Source organism: Procambarus clarkii, chromosome 32, assembly GCF_040958095.1.
Source record: "Procambarus clarkii isolate CNS0578487 chromosome 32, FALCON_Pclarkii_2.0, whole genome shotgun sequence".
Lineage (NCBI taxonomy): Eukaryota > Metazoa > Arthropoda > Malacostraca > Decapoda > Cambaridae > Procambarus > Procambarus clarkii.
In genome coordinates this window covers 36,772,090-36,799,184 of record NC_091181.1, presented here as the reverse complement: position 1 = coordinate 36,799,184, position 27,095 = coordinate 36,772,090, and the positions used below count along the sequence as shown (strand labels likewise).

At 46.0% G+C, this 27,095-nt stretch overlaps 2 protein-coding genes across 4 annotated transcripts in view; both read right to left on the bottom strand.

The window, feature by feature from the left end:
* Positions 1 to 2,297, bottom strand: part of LOC123759435 (apomucin) — an 82,438-nt gene extending 80,141 nt beyond the window's left edge. For all 3 annotated transcript variants that reach the window (XM_069335238.1, XM_069335239.1, XM_045744508.2), the window contains exon 1: positions 783 to 2,297. In XM_069335238.1, coding sequence (XP_069191339.1) covers positions 783 to 2,034 — 1,252 coding nt within the window. In that variant the 5' untranslated portion in view covers positions 2,035 to 2,297. The remainder of the gene's footprint in view (positions 1 to 782) is intronic.
* LOC123759529 (uncharacterized) lies at positions 2,105 to 27,005 on the bottom strand. Its single transcript, XM_069334900.1, has 3 exons — positions 26,082 to 27,005; positions 2,177 to 3,814; positions 2,105 to 2,117 (listed from the first exon to the last, which is right to left on the bottom strand). Exons 1-3 carry the CDS (start codon positions 26,192 to 26,194, stop codon positions 2,105 to 2,107), a joined length of 1,764 nt encoding a protein of 587 aa, XP_069191001.1. The 5' UTR covers positions 26,195 to 27,005.
* Between the last annotated feature and the right edge of the window lie 90 nt (positions 27,006 to 27,095).

The window sequence follows — 27,095 nt, the reverse complement described above, 5'->3', positions numbered from 1 at the left end:
GTGGACGCTACACTTCTTGCAAATTACAGGATCATCACTGGTCCTGTACACCGCTGGAGCACTGTCTATCACGGAGCCACCGCTGGTTCGATACATCGCAAGGTCACTATTGATTGTACATCGCAGGGAGGCCATGGGCTCTTTACAGCAAAGGGAGGCCATGGGCTCTGTACAGCGCAGGGAGGCCATGGGCTCTGTACAGCGCAGGGAGGCCATGGGCTCTGTACAGCAAAGGGAGGCCACTGGCTCCGAACAGCTCAGGGAGGCCATGGGCTCCGTTCAGCGCAGGATGGCCACTGACTCCGTACAGCGCAGGGTGGCCACTGGACATGCACCCTCGGGTGGGTCACTGTCATAGACACAGTAGGGAGGGTGTCTCCGCAGGTCACGCAAAACCTGTCATGCTCGACACGCACAGGCTGTGTGCTCGCTGCTAGATGTACACGTCGTGTAGTCGCCCCTGGACACGCACACAGTGTAGTCGCCCCCTGGACGCGCACACAATGTAGTCGCCCCCTGGACGCGCACACAATGTAGTCGCCCCCTGGACGCGCACACAGTGTAGTCGCCCCTGGACGCTCACACAGTGTAGTCGCCCCTGGACGCTCACACAGTGTAGTCGCCCCCTGGACGCACACAATGACAAGCGGATGGGCAAACCGACAGTCAACCATACACAACCATTCAGCAATGAGCTCAGCCCCACCCCTTCCTGTCTCCCACGGTGGGCTGGGGGAGGGTCCGGAAAGAGGGATACAACAAAATTGGATCATGCCACTTACCGTGGGCGTGGTGGTCCTTGTGGGCGTTGTAGATGTGTCCGTCGTGTCGGTGGTCGTTGTTTCCGTGATGGTCGTTGTTTCTGAGGTGGTCCTCGTTTCGGTGGTCGTTATTTCTGTGGTGGTCGTCGCTGGCGCCTGAGAGGGACGACCCACGACCATCGCTGGTGTGGTAGTCGCTGGTGGATGCGACGCCGCCGAGGTCAACTTCGCTGCCGTCTTCTGTGTCGGCGTCACTCACCTCCCCCATCAGGAGGGCCCGACGCCCCTCCCGCATGGTCCGCCAGTCGCCGCGAGGGGCGGGCGTGGGCGGGAGGGGGCCGGTGTGGGCGGGCGAGAGTGGGGGAGGCGTGTGGGCGGCACCAGGAGTGATAGGGTCCACGGAGCTCTCTTCTAAACTGTTGAACAACTCCTCGGGGATGTCGTGATAGGACTTGATGCAGGCAGCAACGACGCGCGGCGCCGCCTGCACCTGGCCGTCCTCTGGCACTACCATGGTCCGGGGCGGCGGGTCATGACCCCCGGTGGCACTGTCCTGGCACTCGTCCCGAGAGGCGAGGGTCGCGTGGTCGCGCCGGCACGAGGGAGGAGGGCTGTAGAGTGGTCCGCACAGCACGGCGTCCCAGCCCTTACTGACGACTCCCGCGCCCCCAAGACGCCCCGCCACACCTGCCGCCTCCACCCCGATACCTCTTCTGCCCTCCACACCTGATGTATATGCTTCACTACATCTGCTGCCCTCCACACCTGATGTATATGCTTCACTACCTCTGCTGCCCTCCAAACCTGCTGTATATGCTTCACTACCTCTGCTGCCCTCCACACCTGCTGTATATGCTTCACTACCTCTGCTGCCCTCCACATCTGCTGTATATGCTTCACTACCTCTGCTGCCCTCCACACCTGCTGTATATGCTTCACTACCTCTGCTGCCCTCCACACCTGCTGTATATGCTTCACTACCTCTGCTGCCCTCCAAACCTGCTGTATATGCTTCACTACCTCTGCTGCCTTCCACACCTGCTGTATCTACTTCACTACATGTGTTGGTCCACACATCTGCTGTACCTACTTCACTATCTGTGTTGGTCCACACACCTGCTGTACCTACTTCACTACCTGTGTTGGTCCACACACCTGCTGTATCTGCTTCATTAATTGTGCTGCCTTCCACACCTGGTTCCTCACTCCCACTACCTGTATTGTTGCTGATTTCCACACCTGCTTCAACCCCGCTACCTGTGCTGTATGCCATACCTGCAGTTTCGAGCCCAATACCTGTGCTGTACACCAAATATGCTGCGTCGTATTCACTACCTGTGTTGTCAAATTCCACACCTGCAGCCTCACCTCCACTACTTATGTTATTGCTGACTTTCACACCTGCTACCTCCCACCCACTACCTGTGCTGCCCTCCACACCTGCTCCCTTACCACCGCTACCTGTGTTGCCCTCCACACCTGCTCCCTCACCCCCACTACCTGTGTTGTCCTCCACACCTGCTGCCTCACCCCCACTACCTGTGCTGCCCTCCACACCTGCTGCCTCACCCCCACTACCTGTGCTGCCCTCCACACCTGCTCCCTCACCCCCACTACCTGTGCTGCCCTCCACACCTGCTCCCTCACCCCCACTACCTGTGCTGCCCTCCACACCTGCTGCCTCACTCCCACTATCTATGCTGCCCTCCACACCTGCTGCCTCACCCCCACTACCTGTGCTGCCCTCCACACCTGCTCCCTCACCCCCAATACCTGTGCTGCCCTCCACACCTGCTCCCTCACCCCCAATACCTGTGCTGCCCTCCACACCTGCTGCCTCACCCCCACTACCTGTGATGTCAACCACCTTGTCCCAGGAGAGGCTGTCAACGACGGCCATGATGGTGCCATGGCGCCTGCGCACTACCACCGGCTTGACCCGCCTGATCACCACGTCGTCGTCGTCGTCGTCTGCGCCAGGGCATTGAGGCCTACTGACGATGTTGCCTTGCTCGTCGAGGTCGCTGGAGGCGCGGTGGTCGTTCTTGATGTCGTCGATGGCTGCGTGCTGCCCCGACGGCGCCCAGCGTGGGAAGGTGCTGATGGTGTTGCGATATCGACGCGGCCGCCGCTGCGCCGGCGACCTGTGCGGGTTTTTGACGCGGTAGGTCACAGCCGTGGCGCTAATGTCGTCCTCCTCCGGCGGTGAGGGCCCCGGCTGGTCTTCGGGCTGTGTCGTCGAGGACTCGAAGAAGGCTTTGGCCCTCGAGACTTGGCCGGAGAGACCGCGCAGTTCCTGCAAGACCCCGCCATCGGGGATGTATGTGGTGAGGATAACGGAAGCGGGGCGGGGCGGGGCCCGGGGGCGCTGGTCACCCCCAGGGCTCACACTTGTCGTGGACCCCAAGGGCTGCAGAGCTTCCAGTGGTTTGTGATCTGGAGGATTGAGATTCACTGAGGGCTCTTGTCTGGGCTCTGAGGTATTGAGAGTCAAGGGCTGCGGTATGGGCTCTGAGGGCTCGGGAGTCCCCAAGGGCTGTGGTCTAGACCCCGAGGGCTCGGGAGTCCCCATGGACTGTGGTCTGGACCCCGAGGGCTCGGGAGTCCCCAAGGGTTGCGGTATAGGCTCTGAGGGCTCGGGAGACCCCATGGACTGTGGTCTGGACCCCGAGGGCTCGGGAGTTCCCATGGACTGTGGTCTCGACCCCAAGGGCTCGGGAGTCCCCATGGACTGTGGTCTGGACCCCGAGGGCTCAGGAGTCCCCATAGACTGTGGTCTCGACCCCGAGGGCTCGAGAGTCCCCAAGGACTTTGGTCTGGGCTTCGAGGGCTCGAGAGACCCCAAGGACCGCGGTCTGAGCCGCGTGGGCTCGAGAGTCCTCAAGGGCCGCAATATGGCCCCCGAGGGCTTGAGAGTGCCCATGGGAGGGGTAATATCTGGAGGCTGGGGTGCCGGCCGCACCCACGAGTCCCTCAGTGGAGAGCGTCTAGGGATAGTTGAAGCCACTTCGGCTGGGAGAGCTGTGTAAGGCCTAACCATCGCCGTCACCGCCCTGTCGAAAATGAAAGAACCTTCTGTCAGTTACCGTCGTCACCGTGAACCGTCATACAATACATAGTACCTACATAAACTGTCTTTAGTTGACAGTTCAAACACAAACTTAATATTCGATAGAAATCAGACATGAAAAATATCAATATCCATAAAATAAAATGTCTCTCGTTCGGCTCAGAGTTGAGGGCCAGACACTTGTGGCTAGCCTCACCAAACTTTGTAAGGTGACTGGTCTTCGTCCGAGGACGGTCATAGGTGGGACGAACCCTATCTCGCCCCCCACACTTTTGTGAAATGTTAATGTGATTAATTGATGAAACGTGTTTAGTGAAAATAGGTTCAGGGATGAAGGGAAGATAATGAAGAGTATAGATAGTGAAAGCTAAAGGTGGTGAGTGGTAGAGAAAAATGTGAAGGGTAGGAAAATTTAGTGAAGGAGAGGGAAAGGCGTGAGGGTACAGATGGTGAAGGATAGGGAAGGTGGTAAAGGAAAGGGAAGGCAGTGATAGTGATGATTGTAGATGGGGAACCAAGCAGTATAAATGGCTATAGTAATGAAGAAGGTGTGTAGGGAGGATGGTTATAGCGAAGATAGAATGTATTGATGATATAGTGATGAACAGAGTGAGTAGTGAAGATGTGGCAACAAACCGTAGCCATAATATAATAATCAATCAAACACCTGAAGACAAATATCAGAACAGGTGCCAAAATTGCGCACTGAAATAATTCCTCGCGAGACCAAGGAATTATTTCATGAGGCAATATATGTCATCCTAATTATTGCACCAGCGAGAGAGAGAGAGAGAGAGAGAGAGAGAGAGAGAGAGAGAGAGAGAGAGAGAGAGAGAGAGAGAGAGAGAGAGAGAGAGAGAGAGAGAGAGAGAGAGAGAGAGAGAGAAGAGAGAGAGAGAAAAAAAAAGGCAGGAGTCTTCTCCCTTCTGGTAAATAATTTACACAGATTAGGACCAGGATAGATTCGAGTACCCCCCCCCCCCCTCCCCTGTCATAGGACCCCACTGGTATACATACTATCTTGCCATTCTCAAGTCACTCTTACGGGCTATTCACGACGTGCCACCTCTTGGTGGCTTAATCTGCATCAATCAATTAAGTCAAGTCTGCTTCTTCGACTCATGCGCTAGACTTGTGTAAGTTGTGGTATATACCATGTCCAGGGATTTTTTAACAGGCCAAAAATACGCTATGTGCCCATCTCTACCTTATCTGATCTCTGTTTCCCGTCGTTGACTTCTATCGAGATTGTGTCTTGAAGACGTTGGAATGAAGGCGATGCAGTAAAGACGTTGCTCCAGGTACTCGCCCAGGCAACGTCCGGATATCCAGCAAAATTCATAATAAAATATATATATATATATATATATATATATATAACTAACGAATGGTCCTGGGGACCATTCAGGCTTATTCGCATATATATATATATATATATATATATATATATATATATATATATATATATATATATATATATATATATATATATATATATATATATATATATATATATAAAGATGGATAACGAATTGCAAAATCTTTTTTTTGTTTAAAGAGGCAAGTCAGCTCCGATCATCCCCTCGAGTGCTGAACAAATTAAGGGCTTTTAAACTGGAGTGAGAGGGTTGACGTGTTGTAAGAGGCAGTGGAAAGAGACGCCGTGATAATGATACAATGAGAGCGTGTGCGCCAGAGAGCTACAGGCTTGAGCAACGGGAGTAGATGGAAAGAAAAAGTAACCGGAAGTGCGGAGAAAGGGATCGAGACGCGCCATCTACTCCTCAACCCCCACCCACACCTTTCCCTTTTACATCACCACCCCCTTCCAACCCTTTGCCCCCTCTACCTATTCATCCTAATCACCGCTAACACTGCCGCATCACCATTACTCCCGACCTCACCATCCTTTTTCTGGATCACTCTGATCATCACTCACTCTCGTCACCCATCATTACCACCACGGCCAGAGCGACGGGATGATGAATCAGGCATCAGGAAGCCTTAATATAACAAGTGACGCTCAGGCGACGATATGTTCAGAGATGAATGGAGGTAGAACCGGTTCCTCTCCTTTCCTCATATATATATATACTGATTGTTGAACGAGGCGCTCTTCATCGTCTCTCTCTCTCTCTAATCTGACCGCGCCCACGACACACTGGTACCGGCTGACTGGTGACCGTCTTCCTAGCTGTGACTGGTGACCTTCTTGCTAGCTGTGACTGGTGACCTTGTTGCTAGCTGTGACTGGTGACCTTGTTGCTAGCTGTGACTGGTGACCTTGTTGCTAGCTGTGACTGGTGACCTTGTTGCTAGCTGTGACTGGTGACCTTGTTGCTAGCTGTGACTGGTGACCTTCTTTCTAGCTGTTGCTGGTGATGTTGTTCCTAGCTGTGACTGGTGACCTTGTTGCTAGCTGTGACTGGTGACCTTGTTGCTAGCTGTGACTGGTGACCTTGTTGCTAGCTGTGACTGGTGACCTTGTTGCTAGCTGTGACTGGTGACCTTGTTGCTAGCTGTGACTGGTGACCTTGTTGCTAGCTGTGACTGGTGACCTTGTTGCTAGCTGTGACTGGTGACCTTGTTCCTAGCTGTGACTAGGAACAAGTCAGAGTTTTTATATATCAGTTTATTTTTATATATCAGAAAAAACATCAGTTTATATTTAGAATTAGATATCAGTTTAACGGAGAATGGATTGATAGATGAATATTATAACAGACAACTGGAAAGAACTAAAGAATTAGCCTCAAACATGGTCGCGAAAATTGCCCACGTGGTTACCTTACCTTGAGGTTACCTTGAGGTGCTTCCGGGGCTTTGCGTCCCCGCGGCCCGGTCGTCGACCAGGCCTCCTGGTTGCTGGACTGATCAATCAGGCTGTGGTGGCAATACTAATTTGATAATAGTCCTCTTAAACTTAAGAATAACTTGATAATAACTTCATAACGGAGGGTTTCAAGGGCGGAAATATTTGTTACCAGAGGAGTTATATCCACTCAGAGGATGAGTGGCGCTGCCCAATAAACTCGCCCCTCGGGGCAAAATTTAAAAATTTAACGTTTTGGCGGTAACACTGACATACGTAGGATCGCTCTCCCAGGAGAGAGTGTACACTGGGCAGGGTTTCCAGTCACGCGATCGAGGCGAGAAAGTCAGTGACTGGAAGAAAGGCCATCAAATACAGTCTCCTCCCACCCTTGCTGGTGGCTTACTGACCTGCAGTCTCCACAGTGTACTTCTTCACAGAGCCAGACAGCCAGCGCTAGTCAGCGAGCTTCACAAATGGCTGATCGGTTAGTCAGCAGGTGACGGCAGGGATTCCATTTAGCTGGGCACGGTATTAATATTTAGTCACACGGGAATGCTTTGCTACACAGCAATCGAAATTTGTCTGTCTGTTTGTTCGAGGTCTGAGGCTAGACGCTTGGTGCAAGCCTAATCAAATTTTGCAGAGTGACTGGTTGGTTGGTCGGGGATGGCCATAGGCGAGGTAGGGGTCGACCATCATGGCCCCCCCTCTTTGCATGCAATGACAAATTATGCAATTCTCAGTCTCGCTAATTTGACTGTCTTTACTAAGACAGTCAAATTAGAAGTCAAGGTGAAATTAAACAGTCAAGGTGAAGGGTAGGGAAGGTGGTGAAAGGGTAGGGAAGGTGGTGAAAGGGTAGGGAAGGTGGTGAAAGGGTAGGGAAGGTGGTGAAAGGGTAGGGAAGGTGGTGAAAGGGTAGGGAAGGTGGTGAAAGGGTAGGGAAGGTGGTGAAAGGGTAGGGAAGGTGGTGAAGGGTAGGGAAGGTGGTGAAGGGTAGGGAAGGTGGTGAAGGGTAGGGAAGGTGGTGAAGGGTAGGGAAGGTGGTGAAAGGGTAGGGAAGGTGGTGAAGGGTAGGGAAGGTGGTGAAGGGTAGGGAAGGTGGTGAAGGGTAGGGAAGGTGGTGAAAGGGTAGGGAAGGTGGTGAAGGGTAGGGAAGGTGGTGAAAGGGTAGGGAAGGTGGTGAAGGGTAGGGAAGGTGGTGAAGGGTAGGGAAGGTGGTGAAAGGGTAGGGAAGGTGGTGAAGGGTAGGGAAGGTGGTGAAGGGTAGGGAAGGTGGTGAAAGGGTAGGGAAGGTGGTGAAGGGTAGGGAAGGTGGTGAATGGTAGGGAAGGTGGTGAAGGGTAGGGAAGGTGGTGAAGGGTAGGGAAGGTGGTGAAAGGGTAGGGAAGGTGGTGAAGGGTAGGGAAGGTGGTGAAAGGGTAGGGAAGGTGGTGAAAGGGTAGGGAAGGTGGTGAAGGGTAGGGAAGGTGGTGAAGGGTAGGGAAGGTGGTGAAAGGGTAGGGAAGGTGGTGAAGGGTAGGGAAGGTGGTGAAGGGTAGGGAAGGTGGTGAAAGGGTAGGGAAGGTGGTGAAGGGTAGGGAAGGTGGTGAATGGTAGGGAAGGTGGTGAAAGGGTAGGGAAGGTGGTGAAAGGGTAGGGGGGTGGTGAAGGGTAAGGAGGGTGGTGAAGGGTAAGGAAGATGGTGTAGGGCAGGGAAGGTAGTGATGATGTGGGTGTAGGTAAGGTAAACAGCGGTGCTCGAGTAGTGAGGATGGTTGGTGATGAAGACTGTGAGTTACGATGATTACAGTGATGAAGATAGTGCGTAGCGAAGATGTGGCGTCCGTCACCCGAGCAACGCTGGAACAGGAAGGTGGCTCATGCTATTCCACATGCCTGGCCAAGCCCGTTCCGCCACATTCCACTAGCACTGACAGCCGTCCCATGGAAACCTTCCCCACCAAACAACAATGGGCGTCCTGTAGCACAGTAGACAGCGCTCTCGTCTCACAACCGTAAAAATACCCACGATTCGATTCTTCTACAAGATAAGACGCTCGACACGTTTCTTTCCACCTCGCAGTAAATAGGTTCCCGGAATTCAGGCCTCCGTCGTAGGCTGCATCCTGGGAGAAATGTGAAACTAATATAATCTGGTTTCCCTATAAAGTTCCCTTACTCTTGACCCTGGGCAATAGCCAGTAAGGAAGAAAACCCTCAAAATCCCATTCGAGTGAATCTCGAGCAGTTTGCTCCTAGACGAGTCAGTGAGGTTTTAGACTCACGCTTCTACTTCAAGTCGCAGGGAAAGCAGTGTGAGGAGGCATGGGTGGTGATGGGGGAGCTGAAGGCACACGATGGGTGTGAGGGTGAGAGATGTGCACTGTGCCGTCCCCATAGGGTTGTGTGCGCTCAAGGCTCTTGGGATTCACAAAGAATCGAGTAGAGTCTAACGCTTGGGAAAAGTATGTAGCCCCCTACGTCATCGCTACTTTATAAACAAAGCAATCCTGTCCTATCCTAACCAGCCCTAACCTAACCCTACCTATTCTAACTTAACCAAGCCAAAATTGTTATAAATTGTTGTGTTATATGTACGGTGTGAACGAAGTGTGTGACGTCACTATGACACGACTATGTTCATGCCCACGCAGGTTTTAGACCCTACTGCAAGAATCTGTAATGGTCTCTAGAATCGGTTTCATTTTCGAAACGAAAGATGGTGGTATAGCGATGGAAGACTGCAACAAACGCTTCGAGCGTCGCTACTGCTCTAAACAAAAAACAATCACAACTAAGTGCAGGGCCCAGGAGCTGGAGCCCAATATAGCCCATAAAGTTAAACAGGGAAGCAATGTCGATTGTTTATATTTAAACACCTGGGAAAAATATTCTTAAGAGGTGCGCCTTGAACTTTCAGGGAGTAAGTGAAGCATTTTTAAAGAAAGCTTCGAATATATCTACTGAAGAAAGCACGTCAAATTTAATTGAATTCTGTTGAGCGTTGACCGGACACGTACACAGCAGACTGACTTTCGGTGTTATTTGAGTAATATACATTACGTATTTTATATTTTCAAGTATCAATAATTTAAGTATTAAAATTTATCATAAACAGTAAAGTGGTGCTGTTCATAACTGGGTTAGTTTAAACCTATCTCGAGGTGGGTAATTTTATACAGTTTAATATGTAATGCTGTGGTGTATATGTGTTTCCTCCTGCCCTTGTTCACACTACCAGTTGATTTGATGTTGAGAGGCGGGACCAAAGACCCGAACCTCAACCCCAGCAAGCACAACTAGGCAAGAACTATATTTCATGTGATATGCAGCCCCATGTGCTGAGCCTTGCCAGATACTGTTACTCTCTATAACATTGCCGTGTTCGAGCTGCACTGTAGTGTATTGATCTTATTGCTTACTCCATAAATACATTGGTTACCACATTTCAGTGCGATAGACAAAAGATGTTTTAATTCCTGGTACATTCCTTTGCTCTCTTGAAATTCGTTTGCTTGTTCTTCTACGACGAGAGTTAAAATGTTTCTTGCAGTCAGCCCTAAAGTGTGCGGTATTCAGCATTTTCTTTATTCACGATACGTTTAAAAAAAAGGGCTTGATTGTGTTCTAGGTCTCTACGAGATCTCTGTGTGAGAGAACCTACAGCAGTGACTGGGAGGAAGGGGTGTCGGGAGTAACAATGGTTGGAGAGAATGTACTACAAAGTCTTAGAAGAAAGCAAGCAGAAAATCGAACGGTAGTCGATGAAATCAAGAGAACTGTGAAAATACTAACAAATTATACCGGAACAAACGAGGACATCTTCAAGAGAAAACTAGATAGTTTTCTTCAAGAAGTGCCGGACCAACCGGGCTGTGGTGGGTATGTGGGCCTGCGGGCCGCTCCAAGCAACAGCCTGTTGGACCAAACTCTCACAAATCAAGCCTGGCCTCGGGCCAGTTTTGGGGAGAAAAACTCCCAGAACCCCCATCAAGCAGGTATCAACTTCCTGTGGATTCCCTCCCACGTTGGTATCTGTGGAAATGAACGAGATGTGCTGGCTGTTGAGGCGCTGATGGAGACCATTTGAATACTGCATACCCAAAACACTCCTACAAGATGAAGGTATCATCAGACAACATCACCGTGACAACAGAAAAGGTGAATAGAAGAATAAGTGAATCTCTACTCTGGTACAATGTGATCCTGATTTTCGTCCATTATGGACGAAAATGAGGTGGCCGCGGGATAGAATCAGTACCAACGAGATTTCTTCTTGGATACAATTAACAACGGAGATTCGCGATGGAAACACCCTTGACTGGCAGAGCTACAGAATCTTTAGCGAGAGTGACAGACACCGCCTTGACCACTACCTGAGAGATTGTACCCATCTGAGAGACATTAGAAATATGTGTAGAATAATAAACCATTGTTTGAATTAGAGAAACACTTGTCAAATATAGATAATGTTCTTAAAGTAGTCCCCCCACTTTGCACTCTCCAAGAAAATGTAGCCTAGGCCGGGGATGACAAATAATAATCGTCATGTTTGATAAACTATTCACTAAGCAAGTCCCAGCTGTGTCTGGGTACAAGTGACAGGATGAACAACCCAGCGGGTTTTCTTCCTATTGGGAGGTGTTGTATATGCTGCTATGGTGGTGTGTTCACTCACAGGACGAGTGGCGCTGCTATGGCTGTGTGTTCACTCACAGGACGAGTGACACTGCCCAATAAACTTAACCCTCGGGTCAAAATAGAGAAAATAATAAGGTGGAGGGCGAGAGAGAGATCAGTGTCATATGATCAAGTCAGACAGGTGTCACTGGCCAATACTCCCACGGTTCCTGGCCCTTGTCACGCCGCTAACACTTCACACCTGTCTGGGCTCCACACCTGACACCCCTCCAAAACTGACACGCCTCAATACGTGACTGAGACACCTCAACGCCTGACACACCAGACACACATCTCCAGAGCGGACATGCCTGACCCTATAAGTCATCTGTAACACTCCCCATGAATAACGTGCGGATCTGTAACCCAGTACCCGAGTCACAACCGAAAGGTCCCGGGTTCAATTCCCGCAGCAGGACAGAAACCTATTGGGCAACTTATCCTTTCGTCTGATGCTTCTGTTCACCTGTCAGTATATAGAGGTACCCTGGAGTTGAAGTGTTGTGGGTTGTATCCTGGAGGAAAGCGTTTGTGGAAAATTTCCACCAGAAATAGAATATAACATGTCTGCTATCACCATACACAACTAAGTTTGCAGTTATCATTCTTTTTTGTTTAGTATTTAGATCTTTTAATTGTAGTATTTTGTATTAAGTGAGTCAATAAATCCCTCAGCGTGGGCCCGTGCCTAGAGGGACCTTAAAAAGCCTAAATCATCATACTGGCTTTGCGCTTTACCCTAATCTTATCAATAGGCCAAACGGGTTTCGTTTCCCCGATTATTAGAAACCACCAACCAAGCCGTCGGCTTCCTGCCCCCGTGGAGGCCATTAGAGATGATGGCCCTCAGGCAAATTCCTGGTGTTCACACCTGAAACCTCCACATCTGAACCCCTTGACACTCACTATCAACCTCTGAAGGATTACTGGGGTCTTGCATCCTCTTGAAGGTTACTGATCAACCTCTGAAGGGTTATTAAGGTCTATCACCCTCTGGAGAGTTATTAGTCCTATCAAATTCTGGAGAGCTATTAAAGCCTATCAACCTCTGGAGAGTTATTAAATCCACGACAACAGCTTACTGGCGAACCAGCAAGTATACCTTAGTCCTGAACATAGTCTAGGACCAAAGTAAACTCTGAGTGTGTATGGACCGAGAAGCGGGATACTCGTCTCGGTGTACAATGACTGGTCTAATGTTGGGCTTAACGCCAGTCAACCTGTGGAAGGTTATTAATGCAACACAACAGTTTACTGATCAACCAGCAAGTATAGTACATCCCCAAACATAGTCCAGGAGTAAAGTAAATGCAGTATATTATATATATATATATATATATATATATATATATATATATATATATATATATATTATATATATATATATATACATTCCTTCACTAATAATAATAATAATAATAATAATAATAATAATAATAGCTGTTTGACTTTACTGTAACATAGAGAACAGGTTGTTTAATAAAAATATGTCAGGTGCCACATATCAAGGCGGCATGAATCACAGTCACTGAAAGGGGGTGTATAGACCAGGTGTGATCTAATATATATATATATATATATATATATATATATATATATATATATATATATATATATATATATATATATATATATATATATATATATATATATATCCTACTATTCAATCACAATCAATCCTACTATTATCAAAATCCATCCGGTGATTAAAATCCCGGTAATGGTTAGCAATGGCATTATTCCTAACCAATTTTGTTAATGTTTTTTTGTGTCCATAAATTTTATTCAATAAGCCAACGATCAATCTCTCCAACATATGATAAATTGTAATCGTTACAATTGATCATATAAACACCATTACCTACATTTGTTCTTATTATTTTTACCATTTTATCAGCGTTACCACTGGGGTGGAGGCACGTTACCTCTCCCCAATTACCTACGCTAACGCCAACCACAACGTTATTAACAGTACCACCACTCTCATCTTTATTGGTATTATTGTTATTGAATTTGTTGTTGAGTCTTTCCTTCCCCTTTATTCAAGCACTACGACATTTGAAGTATTATTCTCCCCTAATATTATTGTCATTTTTATAATTCATTATATTAAATTGTTATAATAATTATATTATAATTTGATAATATAATTATTATAAATTATAATATGAAATAATTTAATCATTATTATTATATTTTGTTACTTTTTTAACTTTTATAACTTGATTTTTAAATTATATTATAAGATTTAAACGACAGCCAATTATAAAGGCAAATTAACAGGAATCTATACAAAACAAAGAAACTAACAATTTTCAATAATATAGTTATCATTTACCCTCATATACTCAGTGACACCCATGAGAATCTCCACTCAGTGCTGGAAATAAGTTTTGAGTGTGGAGTCTCTCCAGTCTCTTAGATTCAGTCTCCACCTGTCCGTCGAATATCACACTGGACTGTGCCTCTTAGGCCAGCCATCTTTATACAAAATCACTGGTACTTGTCTTCTACTCCCAGACACGGTACTGTCCTTTACTCAAGTCACTGCTTATCCTTGTTGTGACCTTAAGTGGTTGGGCATTGTCGTGTAAGCGTTGATGACTGGCCGAGCTTATCGAGCTACAGGCAGGAGGAATTTAATGATGAGGACAAAGCTTCCGTAGTCTTCGACACAGACAGGTTCCGGAACCTATACATCAATCGATTAATTAAGGGTTGAGAGACGGGACTCAGGAGCTATAGCTCAGTACCCCGCAAGTATAACTAGGTGACTACTAACAGCAGCGACCTCACTACAGCACGTGAGGCTGTTTATAATACCTTGTAGGAATTGTGACAAAATATATATAGGATAAACATTTAGAAACTTGGCTATCAGGATTTGTAAACATTTGCGATGGTGTTGTGTTGATAAGGCCAACACCACACGTTACTCAGGAGCCACATGCCGTACCTCATACCTTATTGTATGCTAAACTCATCATCAAACAAAATAAAGATTAGAAAGCAGTATTGATACTGCAACCATCAACACAATTCAACAGTCAGTTACATTTTAATATTACAATAATACTTCACACTGTGAGAAAAGATTTACGTTATCTCTATTTGGTGTTTCTTGACATTAATGGTCATGTTCTCACAGTATTTTTCTCAACGATATTGCCGCTAATTGTTGCTCTATTATAATATACGACAAGTGCTCTACAACCACAGTTCTACGACCCGTGATCTACGATCAATGTTCAACTATCTTGGCTCTACGATCTGCGTCCTACTTCGATTATTCTAACATCAGTGATCTATTACCAGTGCTTACCTAATAGAGACTAGGCTGTGAGCTCCAGCGTTTCATGCCCCCACCAACTAGCCTTCTTATATGTGTTGTGTTGTAATTCAACTTTCCTAATGTGAGAATTCTTTGTCGAATTTGGCCTTAAGGTTGTGAATGAAGGAGGCTTTCATGGTTTCTTCTTTTAGAGCATTCATTCCCTTTGTTGACTTCCCGTATAGAGTACAAGTACTTTCTTTCGACTCATTTGCGTTTCCAGCTTCCACCTATGATCTCTTGTCTTACTCTATTTCACTTTAATAAAGCTGTCCTTGTTTACCATGTCTTTTCTCCAGAGTATCTTGAATGTTGTGATTATATCCTTTATGTGCCTTCACTCCTCTAAGGTTGTGAGATTTAGCTACTTCACCCTATCTTCGTGCCTTAACCTTCTTCGTTCTGGCACTAATCTTGTTGCAAACCTCTGTATTTTTTTAAATTTTGGTTTTGTAGCCAATCCTGGATTTCATTTTGGTCTTCCTATAATTTTCCTGTAGTCCTCCTCTGTTTTTACATTCATTAAACTTTGCTTAATCGGAAACCATCGATACGTACAAGTTCACTCCCCTCGGGCAGGCCAGTCACATATATTAGGAGCAGCAGTTATCCTTGTACCGGGCCTCGGGGGACGCCATTCGCTACACTCCTCCAGCTCGATTCCCCCTTTGCCAAGGGGAATCGAGTCACAGACAGTCACAGTCACAGGTAATCAACAGTCACAGACTGTGACTGTTTTCTTCTCTTCAGATACTCCCTTGCACAGTTAAGTGTGTTCCCACTTATCTCGGCTTGTTTTTTCCATGTTATACACCGTCCTGTCATGAGAAGCAGTATAATCAACGAAGCCCTTCACTGAGAATATCCTTCATTGTCCTTCATACTTCCTGTGCTACAGTCCCTTCCTCTTCCATTGTCTTTATTCTACAGCCAGCGCTCTACGACCAGCGCTCTACGACCAGCGCTCTACGACCAGCGCTCTACAACCAGTGTTCTACAACATTTGCTCTCTACGACCAGTGCTCAACGACCAGTGATCTACGACTTCTCATCTACCAGTGTTCTACGACCAGGGCTTTATGACCAGTGTTTTACGACATTTTCTCTTGTTCTACCAGTGTTCTATGACCAGGGCTCTACGACCAGTGCTCTACGACCTGTTCTATACTACCAATGTTCTACTACCAAGTGGTTAACAAGTGGAATGCACTAAAATAAGTCGCGGAAACCACCTTAATTCAAAACGTCAAGCCAGATACGATAAAGAACTCGAACTATAGTAACGTTAAAAACAAAACCCATGGACATGTACACTAAGGCAGGCAGACAGGTCATAATGAGCCAGACTTCACTCCCCCGTAGTTACTGATAGGTAAGCAGCAATAGGTACTCATCTGGACTTACCTATAAGTTGTTAATGAGAAGTGAGGTCTAGCTCTTTAATGCCCCCCGCCCACTATTCTTGCGGAACATGTTGGGTTATATTTGGAACCATTCAGACATTCGAATTCTTTGTCGAATCTGGCCTCAAAGTTATGGATGGAGGTGGCTTCCACAACTTTTTTCACTGTATTCTACTTGCTAACTACCTGTACAGAGGTACGAGGGTTTCCTTACAGTGCTCAATGGCCAGTGAGCTACGACCACAGCTCTATCACTAGTGACTTTGCATTAACTAATTTAGTTTTCTTTTTTAAATTATACACTTAAATTATATCACTTCTCCCATTTTTTGCAACACAAAAATATCATATTATTAAAAGCTATCTTACCACGTTCCAGGAATCGACTTATGACAAACAGACTCACTTGATTTCAGTGTTAGTTTCTGTTAGCAGTTAGCTTCTATTCTTCAGTCTCCTGACCACAGACGGTGGCCCCTGCTAGCGGACCTGGAACAAGGAGCCAGGAAGGTCGGCAAGTAATCTTGCTGTTGACTCTGGGATCAATATAGAGCCAGATGGTTTTTAAGAAGGGGCGTCCACTTGGTGACTCTCGGACCAATTCCGAGGCAATAAACAGATAGGGCTCCTTTTATCTTGAGACGTAGTGCAGACCCAGGAAGATCTTCTGGAGAAGTTAGAACCAGTTTTGCGCCAAATAGTTAAGCGAATAGGTTACATGTTCTTCACTGTGGCCAATTCTGTACAAACTCTTGGCGACAACAGCAGCTCTTCCCAGCCACAGAGTCAAGTAGATAGGTCACCTGTAGTAATGACCTACAGAATAGGTAGGTCTCTTGGCGACCCTGTGGCCGGTTCAGTGTCAAACAAATCACTTGTCCCTAGGACCTAGTATCGATTCAAGTATGTCCCTGAAACCCTTGGTCATTGTGGGCTTATTCAGCTCTCTGAAACCAAACAGCTTTAACAACAAAATGTTAATTGAAACCACTGACCGATTGGATGATTCCTTGTTGGGGTATAGCTTTTGTGCTTGATTAACTTCTAATAGGTTTTCCAATAATATTACACCACTAGGAACAGTAAGCAGTAATAAGAATCTCTCACAGAGACCCGGCCGATGGACGGAGACGTCGTGGTCGTCACGTCCACCGCTCGTACGGACGCTGATGACAAGAGAGTCTCATCCTGAAGAATTTGGCTTCCAAAAAATGGTTTTCGCGCTCGTTTTCGCCCCCGTCCTCGAAGTCGGGAGTCCTGTATATAGGTCCTGGCTCACACCGTTTGTTCTCCTTTTTTGTGTTTTGTGTCCAAACGAGGAGGAGCGCCGGACTGGACTGGACAGTGCCAGAGGAGGGGCCGACGAGGGGGGGGAAAGGGGGTGAGGAGTGGGTGCAGGGAAGAAAGGAGGGGGGGTAATAGGGGGGTGCCTCTTGAGCCACCTGCGCGCCGCACGAGGTGAGGGGACCAACTGACTCACTCCTCCTCCATCTCCTGTGCTTCCTCCTCCTCCTCCTCCCCTTCCCTTCCCCCTCCCCTCTTCCCCTACCGGCGGCTGCGGCGACCTGGTCCGACTCGCGGGTCTACATGGCTGCGCGGTGACGTGTACAGTGCCATCGTAACTGCGCACCGAGAATGGTGTAAAAGAGGGATGAGAGTAGCGGCAACTGCGCGTCGGCTGCGCAGCACTGTGTTGTCTGCCTTGATCTGTGGGAACTGCTGACTGGGTTATATATATATAGTATAGGTGCAATTCTAGGGACCCACAGCCTCGAAGAAAATAAAGAGTACTCAGAGAAGACCTTGTGAATTGTAACTTGCTTAGCTAAATGAATTGTGGGGTTCAGTCCCTGAGCCCATTATGTGCATCTGTAACCATTTCCACTACCGCCCACAAGATGGGTATGGGGTGCATAATAAATGAACTAAACTACCATTCCTTCTGAAGATGTATTAATATACGAAAGTACTTAAGGAAATTCCTGTTTCAGTTCTTCCTTCGTGGTCTGACACTGTCAGTTTTTCATCACGTGTTAATCTTCGTGATTTACACACACACACACACACACACACATTATATATATATATATATATATATATATATATATATATATATATATATATATATATATATATATATATATATATAAATGGCATTATATATATATATATATATATATAATGCCATTTATATATATATATATATATATATATATATATATATATATATATATATATATATATATATATATATATATATATATATATATATATATATATATATATACCTGGCACAGGAGCGTGCATGCCATTTTTCTGTAATGTTGTATAAAAAATATATAGAGAAAATATCGTATCACTAAGGGAAGAGAGAGAGAGAGGCAGGGGGATGGAGGGAGGGGGGATGGTACTAGCGTGTGTTGGCATATACAGGCATACGTGCATATACAAATTCATACACACCTATTCGCTTGCCAAATGTAGTATCTACATGAGGCCTTCATCACATCTTATCCTCCTCATACACATTCGCACATATCTGGTCCATATAATTAGTACACATCCTCGTAGTACGTTATTGTGTAAATCATTACATTATTATTATTTGTAAATAGTGCTTGAGGAGTGAGCATATTTCCTCCTCCCTGGCCGTTACTGAGCACCGGGTCACTGCTCACAGACTGATAACTCAAGACTATCTTACCGTACCGTCCCGTACCGTACCGTACTGTATCTTACCGTACCGTACAGTACCGTACCGTATCTTACCGTACCGTAGCTCATTATAGTAAACATAAGCGTTAATTTTTATCCGCTTCCAACACTTGGCAGTTTGGCTGTGTGTGTGTGTGTGGGTGTGTGTGTGTGTGTGTGTGTGTGTGTGTGTGTGTGTGTGTGTGTGTGTGTGTGTGTGTGTGTGTGTGTGTGTGTGTCCTTCAGGTGCTTTATCGTATTCCTTGACGATGGATGATGAGATTTATGATGAACGAGTCCGCTAAGTTCTGGATGGAAACCAGTTTACGTCAGTCCATCCTCATCTCTGCTCTTGGCTCAGTGTTGGGCTTCAACCAGTCAGCCGCGGAAAGGTTGACAATACCATACTGACCAACCAGTAAGTTTACTTTCGTCCTATATATACTTGAAATAAACTGTATGTATATATATTATATATAGAACGATTAGAACGTGCTTGTGGTGCATCTAATTCGATGAGATCCTGAAGCTATGGAACGCCCGTTTCTGTTCGGGATCGTAGATTCCGACTCCTTACAACTCTCATTAAATCGATCATTGAATACTCACCTCTGATTTGAGATTCCTGACCACAACCCGAGCACATCTCCTGTGCCAGGTAAGTACGACGGGGGCTCACCATAGCCCGTGCTACTTGCCCCGCTCCTGTGCCAGGTAAGTTACGGGCTCACCATAGCCCGTGCTACTTGGAACTTGTTGTTCCGAGTAGCTGAATCTATAACAACAATAACAACTGGTCATGCTCATACACCTGAAGCTGTTTGATGAGACCAAAGATAGGTCCATACATCCTGTGAGGAGGAAGTTTAATGTCTTAGAATCACCGTCATTCTTCCAGACAACCTCAACTAAACACAAATTTCGTCTGGAATAAAAAATACGATTAATTTCTAAGCATCCGTGTGCTTACATCAGTTGCCTCCTCTCCTAGCTTGCATCATGTTGTTACACACACACGCGCATACACACACACGCACACACACACATACACACACACGCACGCACGCACACGCGCGCACACACACACACACACATACACACACACACACACGCACACACACACGCACACACACACACATAAACACACACACACACCTGACTGGGGGCTTGATAGCTGAGAGGACAGCGCTCTGGGCTCGTAATCCTAGGGTCCGGGTCCGATCACCGGTGATGAAAGAAACAAAATGGGCAGAGTTTCTTTCACCCTGATGCCCCTCTTACCTAGCAGTAAATAGGTACCCAGGAGTTTGACAGCTGTTACGGGCTGCTTCCTGTGCGTGAGTGTGTGTACTCACCTAGTTGTACTCACCTAGTTGTGCTTGCGGGGGTTGAGCTCTGGCTCTTTGGTCCCGCCTCTCAACTGTCAATCAACTGGTGTACAGATTCCTGAGCCTACTGGGCTATATCATATCTACATTTGAAACTGTGTATGGAGTTAGCCTCCACCACATCACTGCCTAATGCATTCCACCTGTTAACTACTCTGACACTGAAAATGTTCTTTCTAACATACTTGTGGCTCATTTGGGTACTTAGTTTCCACCTGTGTCCCCTTGTTCGAGTACCCCCGCGTGTTAAACAATTTATCTGTATCTACCCTGTCGATTCCTCTTAGAATTTTGAAGGCAGGGATCATGTCTCCCCGAGCTTTCCTGTCTTCCAGCGACGTTAGATTCATTTCATGCAACCTTTCCTCGTAACTCATGCCTCTTAGTTCTGGGACTAGCCTATTGGCATACCTTTGAACTTTTTCCAGCTTCGTCTTGTGCTTGACAAGATACGGGCTCCATGCTGGGGTCGCGTACTCCAGGATTGGTCTTACATACGTGGTATACAAGGTTCTAAATGATTCTTTACTCAGGTTCCTGAAGGCAGTTCTGATGTTATCCAGCCTCGCATACACCGCCGATGTTATTCTTTTGATGTGGGCTTCAGGAGACAGGTTTGGTGTGATATCAACTCCTAGATCTTTCTCTCTGTCCGTTTCATAGAGGACTTCATCTCCCATTCGGTATCCTGTTTCTACTGCCTAGTTTCATTACCTTACATTTGCTCGGGTTGAACTGTAGCAGCCATCTGTTGGATCATTCATTCAGTTTATCTAGATCATCTTGTAGCCTCATACTACATACTACACAAAGGACTAGTGCACAAGTTGGAGATGCAGGCGGGAGTGAAAGGGAAGGTACTCCATTGAATAAGGGAGTACCTGAACAACAAAAGACAGCGAGTCACCGTGAGGGCTGAGGTCTCAGATTGGCGAGGCGTCTCCAGTGGAGTCCCGCAGGGTTCAGTCCTTGGACCTATACTGTTTCTGATATATGTAAATGATCTCCCAGAGGGTATAGAATCGTTCCTCTCATTGTTTGCTGATGACGCAAAAATTACGAGGAGGATTAAGGCGGAGGAAGATAGTATAAGGTTACAAGAGGACCTAAACAAACTGAATGAATGGACCAACAAATGGCTACTAAAGTTCAACCCAAGTAAATGTAAAGTAATGAAACTAGGCGGTGGAAACAGGAGCCCAGACACAGGATACCTAATGGGCGATGAAGTCCTTCGTGAAACGGACAGAGAGAAAGATCTAGTTAATATCACGCCAAACCTGTCTCCTGAAGCCACATCAAAAGAATAACATCAGCGGCGTATGCAGGGCTGGCTAACATCAGGACTGCCTTCAGGAACCTGTGTAAGGAATCTTTCAGAGCCTTTTATACCACCTATGTAAGACCAATCTTGGAGTATGCGGCCCCAGCATGGAGCCCGTACCTTGTCAAGCACAAGACGAAGCTGGAAATACCTCAGCGGTATGCCACTAGGCTAGTCCCAGAACTAAGAGGCATGAATTACTAGGAAAGGTTGCGTGAAGTGCACCTCACATCGCTGGAAGACAGGAGAGATCGGGAAGACATGATCACTACCTACAAAATTCTCAGAGGAATTGACAAGGTAGATAAAGATAAACTGTTTAACACGGGTGGTACACGAACAAGGGGACACAGGTGGAAACAGAGTACCCAAGTGAACCACAGGGACGTTAGAAAGAAATTTTTTCAGAGTAGTTAACAAATTGAATGCATTAGGTAGTGATGTGGTGGAGGCTGACTCCATACTCAATTTCATGTGTTGATATGATAGAGCCCAATAGGCTCAGGAACCTGCATAACAGTTGACGGTTGAGAGGCAGGACCAAAGAGCTGAAGGTCAACCCCCGCAAGCACAATTAGGTGAGTACACAAACGCACACACACACACACACACACACACACACACACACACACACACACACACACACACACACACACTAGAGAAAAGAAGGGAGAGAGGAGATATGATAGGGACATATAAAATACTCAGGGGAATTGACAAAGTGGAAATAGATGAAATGTTCACACGTAATAATAACAGAACGAGGGGACATGGGTGGAAACTGGAAACTCAGATAAGTCACAGAGATGTTAGGAAGTTTTCTTTTAGCGTGAGAGTAGTAGAAAAATGGAATGCACTTGGGGAACAGGTTGTGGAAGCAAATACTATTCATACTTTTAAAACTAGGTATGATAGGGAAATGGGACAGGAGTCATTGCTGTAAACAACCGATAGCTAGAAAGGCGGGATCCAAGAGTCAATGCTCGATCCTGCAAGCACATATAGGTGAGTACATATAGGTGAGTACACACACACACACACCAGAGCTCAACCCCCGCAAACACAACTAGGTGAGTACACACACACACACACACATCTTGGTATTAACGAGGAGACGGCAACACATTACCGGTGCTAATACACAAATTCATCGAGTGTTCATTAGGGAACACCTTCATGTGTAAATAAATATATGTAGTTTGTAGTTTTCTGATGTAGGGCTCGGAGACGCAGGGCGAGCTCAAGCACGCAAGTACACACTCGCGACAAACACAACCAGCAAGTACACACTCACGACAAACACAACCATCAAGTACACACGACAAACACAACACGCAAGTACACACTCACGACAAACACAACACGCAAGTACACACTCACGACAAACACAACCATCAAGTACACACGACAAACACAACACGCAAGTACACACTCACGACAAACACAACCAGCAAGTACACACTCACGACAAACACGACACGCAAGTACACACTCACAACAAAAACAACACGCAAGTACACACTCACAACAAAAACAACACGCAAGTACATAATAATATTGATAACAATAACAATCCCGCCGCGAGCCCCATTAGTAATCCAATTTTTCTCTCATGAAATCAAATATTTACAGTTACACTCCCTTAATAAATGTCAATGGGGTCTCGATAGTACAGTTGGGATCGTTCTCGACTTTCAGTCGGGAATCCCGGGTGCGAATCCCGGGCGGGACAGAAATTATTGGGGGGGGGGGGGCGATTCCTATCACCTAATGCCTCTGTTCACCTAGCAGTAACTAGGTGCCTGGGAATTAGTCGGTTTATTGTTGGGGTTGAGGCCTGGAGAGCGTCACTAATTCGACCTTACCCTATAAACACGTGAATTACGCATACAATACTGATCACAGATACCGTCTTGAACAGGAATACCTTATAATACAGTATGTCATTAAATTTAATATTATATTAGAATTAAAATTTAGGGCAAACTGAAACAGAATAAAACGTGAATGTTATTTCAGTACTGCAACTCTTCACGGAATTATTACGATCAGGATTGTGATGACTGGCCAGAAGGCGGGAGGGAAGAGGTGGTGAAGAACGGGAGGGAGGAGTAGGAGAGAGGTGGTGAGGAATTCGAGGTAGGAGGAGGACAAAGGGGGGGGGGGGAGGAAATGGATCGTGGCCGGGGGGGGGGGGGAATGGGGTGCCTGGCTGGCACAGTGTCAGTGCCCACACCTGGACTATGTCAGCCCAGGTGTCGGGTGTCCCCAGCGCGCGACACCAGCCGGCGCCACCCACTGGCCGACCCCCACACGCGGCTTGAGTAATCCTGTGGGCAACTGTACGCACACGGGTGTTCCTCCACCGTATGATCAGACAAGCCAGGAGCTCCATGAGCTCCTGAACATATGACCACTGAACATGCCGCTCATCCTGTGAGTGAAGATACCACCATAGAAGCATGTTCCACACCGCCCAATAGAAAGAAAACCCGCTGGGTTGTTCATCCTGTCACCTGTACACAGACACAGCTGGGACTTGCTTAACTGTCTCAAGTGAACAGACTGTAAAACAAGGAATCACTTTACAACCCTCAAATGTACGTTATCTTGCGGGTGCAAAGTTGGGAGGACCTTTTAAGGACAGTATCTATATTTGAGAAAAGTACTTTCCTAACACAAACAATGTGGGGTTTATTATAGTATACATATTTCATATGTTTCTTAGATGGGCACAATCTCTCAGGTATAGTGGTCCAGACGACGTCCTTCACTCATGCTGTAACTTCACCATATACACCAGGTGTAACCAGCTTCTCGGTGCTGGGTACACTGAGATTTGATTGTTGCCGCCAGAAGTGGCTGATGATTGATTGATGAAGATTAAGCCACCGAAAAGGTGGCACGGACATGAATAGCCCGTAAGTGGTGGCCCTTTTGAGTTATTACCAGTATCAAGAGCTGATAATGGAGATCTGTGGAGGTGCGACTGCGCCCTGCGTGACGGGAGATGTCTCCCGTCAGAAGTGGCTAGTTTTTTGTGCATCCTATATTCATCCTGTGAGCGGTAGCGCAAAAAAGGATTACAGACGACACGAATGGTCTTTATCAGACCTCAACGAACATTATTACATTAACAATTACAGCTGTCCTGCACACCTATATCCCCTTGTCTCGAGGCTACAGTTAATTCTTAACTGTAGCCTCTGTTTACCCAACAGTAAAATGGGTATCTGGTTGTTAAACGATTTGGTGGGTCGTATTTCGGGGAACATGGGATTAAGGACCTGCCCAAAACGCTACGCGTGCTAGTGGCTGTACAAGAATATAAGAACTCTTGTATATATATAAATAAATAAATAAATAAATAAATAAATAAATAAAAATTACAGAGATTGTTCCATATCAATAGCTATGTATTTACAATTAATCATTATACATTAATAGTAGGTCTTTTCGCTAATACATAACTATTTGAGCAATGGATGTATTACAGGGTCGTAGGAAAGCTGGTGTTTATTATTAATAGTCTTTGCACTACACTGTTCCTTAATCTCATGTCATTTATCTACTAGAAGCGAGACATGGATACAGTGCAAGGATTTCAAATATTTGACCCTTAGTAATAAGATGGTTTGCCATTTCACGCAGCGTGAGTTTAGATTTATCTCTAAATGGCTCAATTTTATCACAGTCTAAGATGTTATGCTCTAATAAATGTCCCAGTCCTTGTCTACGCACTTTACATCATCCAGATCCCTATACAAACCTAAGTGCTAAAGAAACTTGAAGCCACGTCTTATTCGAGCTGTGACGTCTGTTAGTCTGTTGATTTTGTTACTTGCACCATACACATATTTTGTTTGACACATTTTATTGTAATGAACAATGGACCTACACATTCAGAGTTTACTTACTTCCTGAACATAGTTCAGGACTAAAGTATACTTGCTGGTTCGTCAGTAAGCAATTGTGGTGGACTTAATAACCCTCCATAGGTTGATAGGCCTTAAGTCCAATACCAAACCAATACCATGACTTCAAAAGACCTTAATACTGTGCCTCACTAAAGGCTAATTAGAAAAAGGAAGCTCATTGCATTTATTAGTGGGACGGAGGGCAGGTAGGGGGTTATCTCAGGCTGAATTAGACCATGGTTATTTTAAAGGAAACACAGGGCAATCATACGTTAAATGGAGTCAAATCCGACTGAGGAACATTGCTTTGTCCCAGGGCTCTGTCCGGGTACCTCTGTTATTTACCTTATATATATAAATGATTTAGGCAGCTCAATATAGCAATTCGCCGATGACACAAAAATAGTGGACAATAAATTTAAACTAAAATTGGCTACAAGACAACTTATTTAAAATATATATGAATGCATTTTGTTGGAAATATATGGACACTGCCTCACAGGAATAATAGGCCATCTGCAATTTTCTATATTCTTATATTCCCATTGCCAGTTATATTATTACCCATATTCCTAATCAATTCTTTATTCCCGTTCTCAGATAGCAAAGCCATAACCTATTTGCTCTATCCCTGGCACAAAAGCTCCTATCCACATACCTAGCCTGGGAATCTGCAACAACCACGACTGTTGTGGTTGTTGGGCTGGTCGCCTTACCTTGTGGGGTGACCTGCACGCTTCCTACAACACTCATCCTCCATCGCATTCTCTCCGCACTGGATGTCTTCAGGAACATTGTGGCAGTTTTCTTCACAGTCTCCTAAGACCATTATCCTTTAAGACGCACCAAACAGAGGATTTCATAAGGCGGCCCTCGTCTCTAGCATAATATCGTGTGGCAACACATTCCTTCGGTAGTCTTAAGTTTCGAACATAAAGGGTTCACTTCCGTTCTAAGCATACAATATACAGTCCCACCGAGTCTCTAATACTGTTCACCTCCATCATGACTCAATCCAACAACACTTTTGTCAACACAGCTTAAACTAATTGTTGTTAGTGCATTACTTCCAAAATAATAATTACTGTTTCAAGTCATGCAATATGTATACTCCCCATAAATATAATTTTACATTGCATGAGCTCAAACATATTCCATGATTGAAGATGCTGCAGAAGTACTAGTACTTAACCCATAAACTGCGACATACATCACTTGACACATTCACTACACAGGGTAAACTGTGATTACCATCAGTTGACACTTAACATCTGGGTTAAACAGTCCTCAGCTGATGTGTGGTTGTTACCTTCAGTCGACAGAGGTCTCTGTAGCCTAGTGGCCACAGTTACAAAATTAAAAATCATTTAGTGCTCATAGAGATGTGACAGAAAAAGTCCGTTATGCACGTATCGGTCACGAGACCTCTCGCGCATGACTCCCTATTGCTTTCCTGGACAGAATATTTGTATTTACTGGATGGTACCAGTGATTAGAAGTACTAGTGAATTATTATTCATGGATAATAGTGATGACAAGTCTCTACATAATCTACAATCTACATTACCACTGGCACTGCATTCATTAATGTAAGTAAATTTCCTGTGCTACGATTTTTTTTAAGTTCAAATAGAGAGTACATTATAATGAAATAATTGTGTCAGGGGACAGGCAATCAATATATGCATACTGTACACGTTAGGCTTGTATCTAGATCCCCGCCAGGTTCG